General features: G+C 40.7%; 1 protein-coding gene across 1 annotated transcript in view; it reads left to right on the top strand.

Moving 5' to 3' along the window:
- The window catches only part of ADAMTSL1 (ADAMTS like 1), a 361,881-nt gene that overhangs the window by 34,446 nt on the left and 313,552 nt on the right, over nt 1-13,883 (top strand). Inside the window, exon 2 of the mRNA XM_054986918.1 lies at nt 10,249-10,376. Coding sequence (XP_054842893.1) covers nt 10,249-10,376 — 128 coding nt within the window. The remainder of the gene's footprint in view (nt 1-10,248; nt 10,377-13,883) is intronic.

The raw sequence follows: 13,883 nt of genomic DNA on the forward strand, positions 1-13,883 counted from the left end.
TGCAATCGTGATGTGCATCACATTGCATTTACTTACACGGAATTTCACCTGACATCGTTGCTACCCATTCGCCTGGATTTCAAAGATCTTTTTGAGCATCTCACAATCCACCTTCCTTTTCACCATCCTGAACAATGTAGTATCATTCATGAACTTTGCTGCTTCATTATTCACCCCTAGTTCCAAGTCATCTGTGAATACATTAAATAGCACTGATCCCTTGGGGAATCCTATTGCTGACCCTCCTCCCTCCACTTTAAAAATTATACATTAGTGGGAATCCATTGTCTGTTTTGTTTTTGGTTACTAGCCCTACTAGCAATAATTGAGCCCATTTTCAGTACCAATATCCTTGCACTTTTCAATTGGATCTTGTTGCAGTGTTTTGTAATGTTTCACCTGTCAATACTCTCTGTGCCTTACCCAGAAGATAGTTTGCTGAATTCATGGTTTGGAATGTCTGGAACTAGAAACAGAGGATGCTGAAAAGTGTAGTGTAGTTGTTAGGGTATGGAATCAGGGTCTGAGAGACCCAGGTTCCAATCCCTTCTCTGCCAAGGATTAGAGCCTAACCTATATCACTGGGTCATTATGAGAATAAAATGGAGAAGGGGCTAATGTTGTAAGCCACTTTGGATCCCAATAGGGGAGAAAAATGGACTATACATTAAGTGAATACAATGGAAAATGTAATTTTCTGTAAGGAAGTTCTGGGGAAGCAGGGAGAAAGAATGGCATACAACCACAATAGGATTCATACAATACTACTATGCAGAATGCATTGGTTGTCTTGCTATATTTTTAGAGATGCAGGCAAGTAGGCAAAGGGATGCTTAGCCATGTTTTTCCTTGCTGTATTCAGCTGGTTGATTGCAGTATTTTTATCCCATCCCAACTTCAATCCCAGACATCAGTGCAGCTGGGGGAAAATACTGAACAGAATGCAGTGAGATTAGGGTATAGCTCCCTTTGCCAGTATTAAAAATAAGTACACACATTCTCATGCTGGGGCCTCAGTAAGGAGAAAACCTCATATGCAATCTTGTAACACCCCGAGTATCTGTGCTGCAAGCCAACATTTTATTTATTTATTTATTTATTTATTTATTTATTTATTTATTTATTTATTTATTTATTTATTTATTTATTTATTTATTTATTTATTTATTTATTTATACACACACAAATAAAAATAGAAACAATCTCTGATATCTGTAAGACATTTGGCATGGCAAAGTTCTTGGGACTAAGTGGTACCAACCCTGTCCAGTTGTATGGAAAACAAAGTCCAGAAATATGTTATCTGTTGAAACCAAATGGAAGTAAAAACAGGAAAAAATCTGTATCTTTAGTCCCAATTGTAAAGACTCTGAATCAAATGGAAATGAACCAAATGCAAAAAAAAGACATATTAAGTGCATATCTCTACTTTTTCCAGGGGGTGGGGTGGTCTTGGAAAAGAATCACTTGTGGTAAGTAAAAGCCTAACTCCACTTTCCAGCCTTTATTTGATGTTAGATTTTGTGGACAGGTGCACAAGCGTCTTATATCTACCATATGTGCCATCAAGTCGCCTCCAACCTATGGCAACACTGTGAATGAAAGATCTCCAGAATGTCCTATCATTAACAGACTTGCTCAGATCTTGCAAACTCGCTTTTTTATTGAGTCAAGCCATCGCGTTTTAGGTCTTCCTCTTCTCCTACTGCCTTCTACTTTCCCTAGCATTATTGACTTTTCCAGAGAACTTTGTCTTCTCATAATGTGACCAAAGTACAATAGCTTCAGTTTTGTCATTTTAGCTTCTAGGGAGAATTCCGGCTTGATTTGATCTAGTACCCACTTACTTGTCTTTTTGGCTGTCCATGGCATCGGCAGAACTCTCCTCCAGCACCACATTCCAAATGAATCAATTTTCTTCCTATCAGCTTTCCTCACTGTCCAACTTTCACATCTATACATTGTAACGAGGAATAACATTATTTGGATTATCTTGATCTTGGTTCCCAGAGAGACATCTTTATCTTTAAGGATCTTACCTAGGTCCCTCACAGCTGCTCTTCCAAGTCTCAATCTTCTTCTGATTTCCTCATTGCAGTGTCCTTGTTAGTTGATAATTAAGCAAAGGAGTAGAAAATCTTGGACAATTTCAGTTTCCTCATTGTCAACTTTAAAATTATGTAACTCCTCAGTAGTCATTACTTTTGTCTTCATGATGTTCAGATGTAATCCTGCTTTGATGCTTTCTCCTTTAACCTTCATCAGTAGTTGTTTCAAGTCTTCACTATTTTTTGCCAGTAACATGGTGCCATCTGCATATCTCAGACTGTTAATTTTCCTTCCACCAATTTTTACTCCAGCTTCTGCTGGGCAAAGAGCTGCAGCGTTTCCCCTCGGCCTTCTCGACTCCTTCCCCTGCAGTGAGGTGTCCACTGGCATCCATCACTGCTGCTGAGCACTCTCAATCATAGTGCCCGTGGGACTACATGTCCCAGCATGCTTCTGGCCCAGCTGGCCCTCTAGCCAACAGGAGTGTGTCCCATGAGAAGGCTGCAGCGAGGAGGAGGGCGCATGTGCAGCTGTTTGGCGCTGAAGTGCAGAGATCCAGCATGAGTGGCCACTTGGGGAGGGGAGGCTGGATCGTTTTGAGGAATGGGTCTCCCTGACAGGTACCAACGACTCGCCTCAGTTGCCCGGGTAGGGTAGAAGCGGGGCTTGAGAAGTTTTGCACCCCTAAGATGTTTGCGCCAGGGGCAGCTACCCCTCTCCCCCCCCCACACACACACACTACACTACTGGTCTAAGTCCACTGATCTCACTGTGTGAGTATGAAATCTGTCATTTGGCTTTTCCTCCTGAACTACTAAACTGGTATGGGCCGCAAGAGATTCTCTTGAAATGAGGATGAAGGATGTTTGCCTGCTGGCTGCTTAGGTATGCAGTGGATGTCAGAGATGCCTATTATTTGGTGGTTACCTCACTAGTTTACAGGGTTGCCAACCTTCAGGTGGGGGCTGGAGTTCTCCTGGAATTAACAGCTGATCACCAGACTACTGAGATCCATTCCCCTATGGAAGCTTCGGAAGGTGAATTCAAAGGCCTCTCTGCTGAGTTCATTTCCCAAACAAGTCATTGCTGTAGTTACTTTTATAAATTTTTTTTAAAGAAGTGCCCTTCAGGGCTTTTTAAGGGGAATGAGTAGCAGCCACAAGAATGCTGCTGGTATGCCACTTTGAAAATGTCAGGAATATCATGTCACTAGACCCAGGTTTTGTGAAGCCTGCACTTCAGTTCTACACCTGACCCTTGCCATTCAACTCTTCTGTTTGCAATCATAAAAAAATGTTTTTGGTGTATTTTCAGGAAACTATACAACTTGGGGCTTTGTAAGCATCCACAATGCCATCTTCAAACTGTCCGAATCTCCAAGATGAATTTTGCTGTACAGTGGAAGTTTGCACTGGCTGTGCTTATTTGTTTCTGGCCATAATGCAAAGTATTAGTGCTTGTTTATTAGCCCTAAACAATCTTCTCCCATACTGTCTATATTGCTACTTGTGGCTTCCATCCTATCTGCCTGCTGTGGTGAGGCTTGTGGCAACTAGAGACAGGGCTTTCTTGGTGATGGCACCTCACCTTGTTTTTTTTTCCTCCCTGAGGCTCACCTGCAACTATCTGCTGTCATTCAGGCATTTCTCTGTACTCAGATTTTTCAGTGAAGTAGTAGTTGAAATTGTATCCTTTCCTTTTAGTTCTTTTTTTTTCTTTTATGGACTGATAGTTGCTTTTATGGCTAGTGTCTTGTGCTTCTTTTATAGGTGGTTTCTATAGTATGCATAGTATGTTTAGTCTGCTTTTATGCTGTTTCATACTGCTTTTTCTGTCCAGTGATTTTATGACTGTATGCTCCAATGGTTTTATTTCTAGGGGTTACTGTTGTTGTATCCTTTTATTATTTGAATGTATTTTAATATTGTTAGCCATCTCAAGCAGCTTTCTGCAAAGGTGGCATACAAATCTTCTGTACAAATAACAGGAAAGAGATTAAACAAATCTACGCTGTACATCTGAAGTGCCAAGCTTAGCTTTTTAGATGTCTTCTGATTTCGATAACTTGTCGGGCCATTCCTATTGATTCAGAATGAAATTCTGTGCATTCTTACTTAGCAGAACTTTCAGTTGAATTCGTTAGGGTTTATAGCCTTATGCATGTGCTTAGCAATTTTTGATTTTTTTTAACTTGATTTATAAACTACTTTTCTCCCCACAGTGGGGATCCATTGTTATCCTCCCCTGTGAGGTAGGTTAGGCTGAGTGTGTGTGACTGGCACAATGTCCCCCAATAAGCTTCCATGGCAGAGCGGGGATTCAACCTGAGTCTCTCAGCCTCTAGTCTGACATTCTAACCGCTACACCACACTGGCTCTCAAAATCAGTAGATCCAAAAACTGGCTTAATTTTGATTGTTGTGCCCATCATTGCTGTACTCCCCAGACTAGAACTTTTCTGTTTAATTCATGTTAACTCCCTGCCCTTGTGAATGCAACAACATAGTGCAGAAAAGAATTACTGGTACTGTACAACAAGAGGAACTTGCTCTTAGCTCGCCTCCAAATGTTGTCCTTGGTTCAGTATTTTGAAGATCTTGATTAGCCCCAAGTCTTTCTTGGGGAAATTGATGAGTGTAATCCTGCCAAAATTAGACGTTTAGTCGTGTTTTCAGTCTTTTGGCTTAGAATATTTACCTGCAATGATGCCAAGATTCCATATGCTATCTGATCTAGCACTTGTAACTCTCATTATGCAGAGGATATTAAAGATCCAAGGATGCAGCTCAAGATGTAGCTATTCCAGTGGCTGCTTTGCTATGGACAGAGTATAAGGGCAGGAAGGGCCCATGTGATTGGCTCCTAATTTCAGGAGTTCGAAACCCCACTATGGTGGCATGGGAAGAAACAGTGAGGGAGCATCTGCCATGCTACTTTGGTACTGTAATTTGGGTACCTCAGCTTTGCTATTATTCTAGCATGACATCTGTGGAGAGTCAGTGTAATTCTAGTGGCTGGAGTGTCAGTTTAAGACTTGAGAATTCTAGGTTCAAATGTCCACTGTGCCATCAAGTCTGCTGGGCCATCAGTCTATCAATTCAGCCTACCTCACGGGATTTTTGTGAGAGTAAAAGGTGAGAAGTAGAACTGTGTGTGTACCTCTTGAGCACCTTTGAGGAAGGGTGTGAAAAAAAGTACTAGGACAAAGGAGAAGTTTGTATATACACTGGTGTTGGTTTGGGATTGTCACTTTTTTTTTAAACTTAATAAAGTAAAAAAAAGAAGAAAGAAAGAAAAAGGTACTAGGTACTGAAACAGTAAAGTGAATTAACACTTTGCAACCGAACTATGTTTTGCTAAAAGCAGTTCATATAACTTTGCCTCAGTTAGTAGCACCACTGAGGAATATTGGTAACGCTCAGCATCATTACAGTACATTATGAAAGAAAAAAATACAACAGCCTCTATTTACATGTTCCCTCACCATTGCTAACATAAAAACTCCTCTGGGTTCTTTCATTTGCAGTATAAACAACTGTCAGCTCTAATGTTAAAGACTCTCAGCAGTCACATTGGTAGGGCCTACTTGATTTAAAAAAAAAATCTTTAAAGAGAATGGGCCCCAGGCACAGTGGCCAGCTGTTGGTAGATGTTGAGGATTTGGGTTTGTGATAAGTTCAAAGGCTTTCCTGAAAAGATATCTGCCAAATGATTTGAAGTCATAGACTGCAATCAACCTTTTCTCCCCATCCCCCAAAACTCTGAATAACTGCATTCACCACTGAAATATTTTGTCAGACTTCAAATACTACAAGAGCAGTTTTCACATATTCTACCAAGATAACATTTTTTTTCTATCTCACATTTTTACCTCATCTCACTACCCCCAACAGTTTATAACGCCAAGAGAATTCAGTGATTACTTTGCCAGTAGCTGGTGACTGTGGAGTGCAGCTCACTTCTTCTAAGTAGCAGTTTTGATGTTTACTTATCCATCACTCTTATGTATCTTTTAGGAATATATTTCAACATATTGTGTCTTGTAGTCTTATTACTGTTTTGTCTACAGTAGTAGGGGCATTTTTTAAGAACAAAGGATCACGTGAGAAGCTCTTTAGAAGTCAGTAGCAACATTATTCAGATAGACAAAGGAAATCTCTTTACAATGATAAAGAATGAGTACTTATTTATTTATTTAGATGCTTATACTGTTTCTCTCTCCAGAGCAGCTTACAACATTATTGTCACTGTTTCAATATTATCTTCAACAACAAATCCATGAAGTAGGTTGGGATTAGAGACTGGCCCAAGGTAACCCAGTATTCTTCCATGACAGACTGGAGAATCAAAAATTGGTCTCCCAATTTTGGACTAGTCCAACATTCTAAGCACTCTACCACCACACATCTTCAGATCTGGTGTTCAAGGAAGTGCCACTCCTCTGTCCTCTTACTTTTCTTGTCTCATAACATAGAATCACCTCAAGATTTATTCCCCAGAGCAGTGTTTCACAAATTGGGTCTGAGGGCCCATGACCAGGGGGTCAATATGTCCTTTTTAAAGAGCAGAAGTGGAACCCTTTTCATGCCATCCAACTAACATGAAGATGAAGTCATGTTGGTTTTCAAGGAATAGGGGCAAACTGTTCACCTCAGGGGAAGGGAATTAGCATCCCCCTCTTTCAAAGGGAGGGACCCCATAGAACTACTACCACCTACAGTTACCTTGCTTACAAACCACTTCAGAGCCTTACCCAGAAAATGCTGTGGTTGGTCACTAAGAAACACTAGCTCAACCAGGAATTGTGAGTGGCACCAAGGAGGTACAGGCCTAATTGAGCCATCTCAGTTATCTCTAGTATAAAGCTGAACTTGTTCTGTTTTCCAATACAAGGGATTCCATCATAGAGAATAAAAAGATAGCACTCTGCCCCTAAAAAGTAGTAACCAATGGGAATTTTCTACTGAATATTGGAATATTTATGTGATTATGATGATCAATTTTTGTTTGTATGAGCAACTCTGAATGTCTTTTCCAGGGTCCTTCCCTCCTCTTCCACCTTCCAATTAAGGAGTAATATTGGTTAGACCTTGGCTCAGTGTCTTTAAAGTCATGGCCCTCTTGAAACAGCTCCTGACTGAGATCTGCTCTTGTAGTCCACCAACAGAGAATGAACAACCTTTTTTTCTTAAACTGGTCACCACTGAGATGGCCAGTGGGCAGAAAAGGCAGGGAATGGGCATCCTGGGGCACACTCATGGTATGGTGCGACAATGTTATTCACAGGACTAATGTGTCTGGCTTGCTCCAAGGGAGCCAGAGGAGGGCAGGGAAAACCTAGTTATATGTCACTAATTGGCGGCCTATTTATCTATAGAATTTGAGTAGAACCTGGATGCTTCTTAATTCCTACACAAGCCTATTAAAGGGGGGGATTCTCTTTGGTCCCTAAAAGCTACCAATTAAGTTTTGCTTTACAAGACCTATAACTAGTCTATCTTAAAAACATTTTTTTAAAGTTACACCCCTCTGTGAATACCCAAAGTACACCCAAACACCACTAAGTAATTTAAGTTAACAAACTGAACCAAATCTCCCTACAAATACCTCCCCAGAAGAAGAACAACCAACAATAATTGAACACCAAACCAAACTTTTGTGCCAACAGAAAAGAGAACACAGCAAAAAACACCAAGCAAGCTTCTGTAAATAAAGAGCAAGTCCCAACAACAGAGGAAAACAGCCTCCCTCAAAGAGTACAAAGCTACTAAGGGCAACCCTGGTACACAGATATAGGGAACAACAAACCAGGGCTCAAAACAGTCAAGACCAAAGTATAATTCAATTTTACGTATTATAAAGTGCAAAAGTGCTACAATTTCATATATACATACAAGGAATTATACAATACAATTCAAAGGTGCATAAATACAGCGTCCAATTATTAATCAATGTAGAAAAAATACAAATCTTCAGTTGTCCGGAAAAAGTCCAACAATTAAAGTGCAAATGCTACAATTAATAAGGAGAAATCGGTAGGTGGGAGATTGTGCCAACGAGATTATACAATAACAGTCCATGAAGTCAAATATATACAGAAAAAACGCCGACGGGGATTTGCAGGCAAATATCATTAACCCGTTTCGTGAGTACCACTCCTCACTTCCTCCTGGGCGTGAAACATTTCGGACTGGACATAAGTATGTAGTAAGCACAAGAACAAACTCCGTGAATTACGCTTTTGGAGGAATGGTGGGAGAGTTTGTTCTTGTGCTTACTACATACTTATGTCCAGTCCGAAATGTTTCACGCCCAGGAGGAAGTGAGGAGTGGTACTCATGAAACGGGTTAATGATATTTGCCTGCAAATCCCCGTCGGCATTTTTTCTGTATATATTTGACTTCATGGACTGTTATTGTATAATCTCGTTGGCACAATCTCCCACCTACCGATTTCTCCTTATTAATTGTAGCATTTGCACTTTAATTGTTGGACTTTTTCCGGACAACTGAAGATTTGTATTTTTTCTACATTGATTAATAATTGGATGCTGTATTTATGCACCTTTGAATTGTATTGTATAATTCCTTGTATGTATATATGAAATTGTAGCACTTTTGCACTTTATAATACGTAAAATTGAATTATACTTTGGTCTTGACTGTTTTGAGCCCTGGTTTGTTGTTCCCTCAAAGAGTAACCAGCAAAAGTGTACAGCAACAAAGAAAACACCCACAAGAGGGGAAAACAGCCCCAAGCCCACCCCAGAAGAACAAAAGAACTTAATAAAATTAACAGGAACTATAAAACACTAAACAACTAATCACCCACAACAGGATAAAACAAAGAAACAAAAAAACCCTCCCAAAGAACAAACAGCAAAATTAACAGTAAATAGCCAAGTTCAAAAGCCAGAAGCCAAAGTCTCCCCCCATAAAAGCCCAACCAAAACACCCTCCCACACAGTAAAAAATGCAAAGTAAAAAAAACAAACCCTTTTCCCTTCCCCCCAACTGTATTCCTCCAAGACACCAGGCCAACTCCCTCCCCCCAAAGACAGAAAAAACCCAGTGAGACTACAACTCTCAAACTAGGCTGCAGAAGTCCTTCAGGTGCAGCAGAAGTCCTCCAAGTGCAGCAAGAATCCACTCACTGGGCATCAGGCCAGACCACAGAGAGAGAGCACAAACAGGCAGTGTTTCCTACACTGTAGGCAGTAAGCAGGCAGTGTCTCTCAATCTCCAGTCCAGAGCAAAAAGGAGACAGCTCTGAGGCAAGCTTGCCTATTTAACTCCTTGCAGGACAGTTTAAAAAAGGCACTCTCCTTTTAGAGAGACCAATTGGCCAGAGAAGGAGAATTCCTGTAAGGATTGGCCACTCACTCTCCCTTTCTTCCCCCTCCCTTCTGGTTAAAAAATGATTTTAAAAGGAGGAAAGAGTGCTTCTTTGCTGTTCCTTAGTAAGGGAATAGCAAAGGAACAGCCGAGTCATGATTACCAAAGTTTACTGAATTAAACTAAATTAATTAAGTAAACCTGAGTTCATTAATATTGCATCTGATTCAGTATGCTTCTTTAAATTCGGTAATACCGAATTTTACCAAATCAGGTAAAATTTGGTATTTTTAAAGGGATACCAAGCCCAAATTGTACACCCCTATCCCAAACATGACCAATCTTTCTTCTCTGTCCAACCTCTCTTAGTACTTTGCTAGGATTGCTTTCTTAGGAATTTAGGCAACCACCCGATGTTGTTTAGGAATTAACAAGGAAGTCATTCTCCCTAACATATCAGAACAGTCTATGACAGTTCTGGAAGCTTTTATAAGTAAATAGCAACACCTTGAGCATACACACAGAGACACTCTTAACTATTTTTCATACACTCATACAGTTTTCAATTCTAGTTTTTCCAGGTTTCAACACACTTTTTTAGAAATACTTCAGTTTTCTGAAGTGATCTGGAAGAATTTAAGCATGGTGTGTAGGATACAACTCAACACATTGATGTACAGATCTGCCTAAATCATATTTGTTCACTTAAATTTGTTTGTAGAATTTGCTTTCTTGGTGTCAGATTTTGGATTGGGGGGGGTACTGGGTGTGAACAGATGTGAAGTAATGGGGAAGAACAGAAATAAGATGGCTACTTTTGAAAGTATTTTATTAGCATTAACTTTTTTATTTCTTCCTATTCTAGAGTTCTCGAATTGCTCGATCGGAGGAGGATCGAGATACCCTCTGGGATGCCTGGGGTTCATGGAGTGAATGTTCTCGTACTTGTGGGGGAGGTGCTTCTTACTCCCTGAGACGCTGCCTGAGCAGCAAGTAAGTAGTTAAATGCTTTTGACTCTATAGAGCAAGAATGCAGTCTGTCAGTCCCAGATAACAGCATCAAGAGCAGTGGGTTTCTTGAATTGTGCTTACGTTTTGAACTTAGAAGAGGAAAGGTCATGTTCTAGTCAGGCAACCATCCAGCAGGTTTGACAGCCTGACACACAATTCTAAAATATGCTTGTAGTAAAAATGTGAAAGGCTTCTGTAGTTCTTACCTAAGTCTGAACAGTACACTGCCAGCTACTGGAAAATGAAACCACTCAACTCACTCATTCATAGTGGTAATCCTTTACACTCCCATGTTACTGGCCCAGAGATAAACCTATAGGTTTAGCACCCTAAATCATTTAGTAACATGGGAGCTATAAAATCAGAACAGATATTCACATTTGAGTCTGTCAGCCTGCCTGCATAGGCAATAACATATTAAGCTGTACATAAGAAATTGGCAACTACTTTTACGGAAGATTTCCTTTATCTTATAAGGATATAAAAGATAACCAAGGCAATATGATGAGAGACATTATGTTTTTACATCGCAGAGCAGCAGGATACAGAAAGGTCTGCCTCATAGAAGCTTGCTGTATTTATCTGGCTGTCTACTAACATGTATACCTTTGGCTGCAATCATATGTATGCTTACCTAGGAGTTATCCTCATTGAATGAAGTGGGACTTACTTCTGAGTAGGAGAGGGAAGGCAGTATGATATAGCCCAATTTCTTCAGATCTCAGAAGCTAAGCAGAGTCAGTAGTACCTGAATGGGAGACCACCAAGGAAGACTGCCGAGGAAGGCAATGGCAAACTACCTCTGCTTTCCACTTGTCTTGAAAGCCTCTTGCTGGTGTTGCCATAAGTCATTTGTGACTTGATGGCACTTTACACATACACACACACACACTTCTGAGTAGACACACCTTATAACAAAAACCTTTAACACAATCCAGTAACAATCATTCAAAAATATCATCCGATCCCATCTAACTTGCAACAAATCCAAACACACCCAACAAACTGTACTGGATTAAAACAAATTTTTATCAACTTTTCAGAATTTCAGAGGCCTTCCTAAAAAGGCCAAAGCCTTCCTGAATATTAGAAAGGGGGATCAGGACTTCCAGACAGGAAACTACAACAGAGACAGTCATTGATATTTACCAATTGTCCATGCCTCTGACAAAGGAGGCACACAGATCAGTGCATTTGTTCTAATACCTGACTAGGACATTGACTCCGTCCTGAGTAAATGTATGAATGGTCAAGTATTGCCTCCTGCTTCTTAAAACAAGGGGCCAATATGTCTCCCTGCCAAATAGATTTGCAAGCCGATACTTCAGACCTTGAAAGCTCAGACTTGAAGAAGCAATATCCAACACTATGTCCAGACAGAGATTGCAAAGTGAGAGAGAGCCTGCCGTTCTGTAAATATTTTTTTTAAAGATGTCTTTCCCCCTTCATTGCTAACAATGAAGCAAACAATTTCTGAACACTTCTTTATTTGTGGTAAAGCATTGCCAAACAACCTAACTGTATCCTATCTCCTATGTGTGGATACTGCCCAAAAGTAGAGATTAGAATGAATCACTATGGGTAAAGTCTATTTTCCACTCTAATGCTCTGGACAGACCCTTATCCATATCCTTCCTTCTCCCATATATTTCTGACTTTAATAAATTATCTTAAGAATATGAAGTTGAGAATTAAGTAAGCTTATGCAAAGAACATATGTATAAATTGAACCATCTTCTGTAAATTGGAGGTGGGGGAACATGAACAAAGCATGGACTCTCTTGGCTATGCATGTCAATAGTTACTCATGGGTGAGTGGAGTTAATAAGATTTTAGCTTAATTGCTAAAACACATTTCTCATATCTTGCCTATTGAAGGTACAGAGTTGTAATAAAAATTCTTTCATTCTGCACATGGTTTATGTACCATGAGGAGAATTTAATAAAGAATACCCTCCTGAAGTAATTTTCTAGGCCTGATATTATAATGTATTGTGATGTGAGGAAGTACCAAGTCAAATCCATGCACTTCTCAGATTAGAACTGAATCTGGGCTAGGTTGCCAAGCTGTGTTTGGCACCTAGCAGGAGATTGGGGGTGAGGACATGAGGGACAGTAGCATGTGAACCACAATGGCCCTTCTGGGGAAAACCTAGAAGTGATGTAAGGCAGCTCTAGAAATTGCTGGAAATTCTATGGCAAAACCATAGAGTTTCTGGTGATTCCTAGGGCTACTGTATGTCACTTCCAGTTTTCCCCCAAAGTGACATTGCAGTGCACGTGATGCCAACTTTTTCCCCACTGCAGCAACAGGTACTAAGGGCTGCCAGCAGAAGGCCTCCTGCCATAGTAGGATTACTGGCACCCCTAGTCCAAGTGTCAGAGATATGGAAGCGGAATTGTTGCATTGTTACTATGTAGATGTGTAAGTGGAGTGTTTATGGGAAGAAAAAAGACTGAGTGATCCATGAAGTCTGTTGGGCAACTATATCTTTGTTTTATCTCCCTGCCTGGAAAGCCAGTGGTTTGCTGGTTCCTTAGGTGGTTAGCCAAATTTGTGTTCTTGTAAACCAGCATTTCTCATTGGTGTTATTCATCGTTGCCAAGATAGAAGGATTCTTTTTCCCACAGTATAAAATAGAACCGAGGAGTGGAACAATCATCATGAAGGCTGTGAAGCATGCTGGCAGCAGGTGGTGATGGTCCAGTAATAAGGCCCGTAGCCTGGGACTTTTTACCATTGCATCCATAAGTGTTACAGCTGTCCAGGGAAGGACTGTAAAAGGAGGGAGTGTCAGGAAAGACTGAATGTTGCCTCCTGTCATTCTCCCTGCCAGTGGGAGCTGCTGTGGCATAGTGGTTAAGTGACTGGACTCTCAGCCAGCGCTCTGCTGGTTCAACTCTCACCAGCACCATGAACGTTGCAGGTGGCCTTGGGTAAGGTACTCTCTCAGCCCCAGCTGTATTGTAGGGATAATAATAGCACTGACTTTGTTCGCTGCTCTGAGTGTTCACTGCTCTGATTGTTCACTGCTCTAATCTGTCCAGAAGGGTGGTATATCAGCAAACTGTTGTGGTTGTTTTTGTTATTTGATCAAGGTGGTTATGGAGTTGGATTATACTGGACTGATAAGCAAGTGCGTGAACTCTATTGGTCCTTAGGGTCCAGTATACAGTTTCAGTTAAGACCAAAGTAGCCCTGAAGGAGGCTGATAGAACTGTGTCTGCTCCAACCTCTGTCTTCTGCCTCCTGCTGCCTTTCTGAAGCCCATCAGCACTTTCTCTACCACTACTACTGCCATGTTAAACATTATGCACATGTTACACAGTATGTTTGCAGTGGCCTCTTGTGCAAAACCAAGCATGGGGGGAATGCTATAAGTAAGGGATATCTCCACAGCTTCTTCGGCACACATCTTCGGTTTTCTCTGGCATTTGCATCCATATTCAGAAAGGAGCAGGTTCTGTTTAAGGGGATGCACTCAGTAA

This window comes from Eublepharis macularius, chromosome 8 (assembly GCF_028583425.1).
Source record: "Eublepharis macularius isolate TG4126 chromosome 8, MPM_Emac_v1.0, whole genome shotgun sequence".
NCBI lineage: Eukaryota > Metazoa > Chordata > Lepidosauria > Squamata > Eublepharidae > Eublepharis > Eublepharis macularius.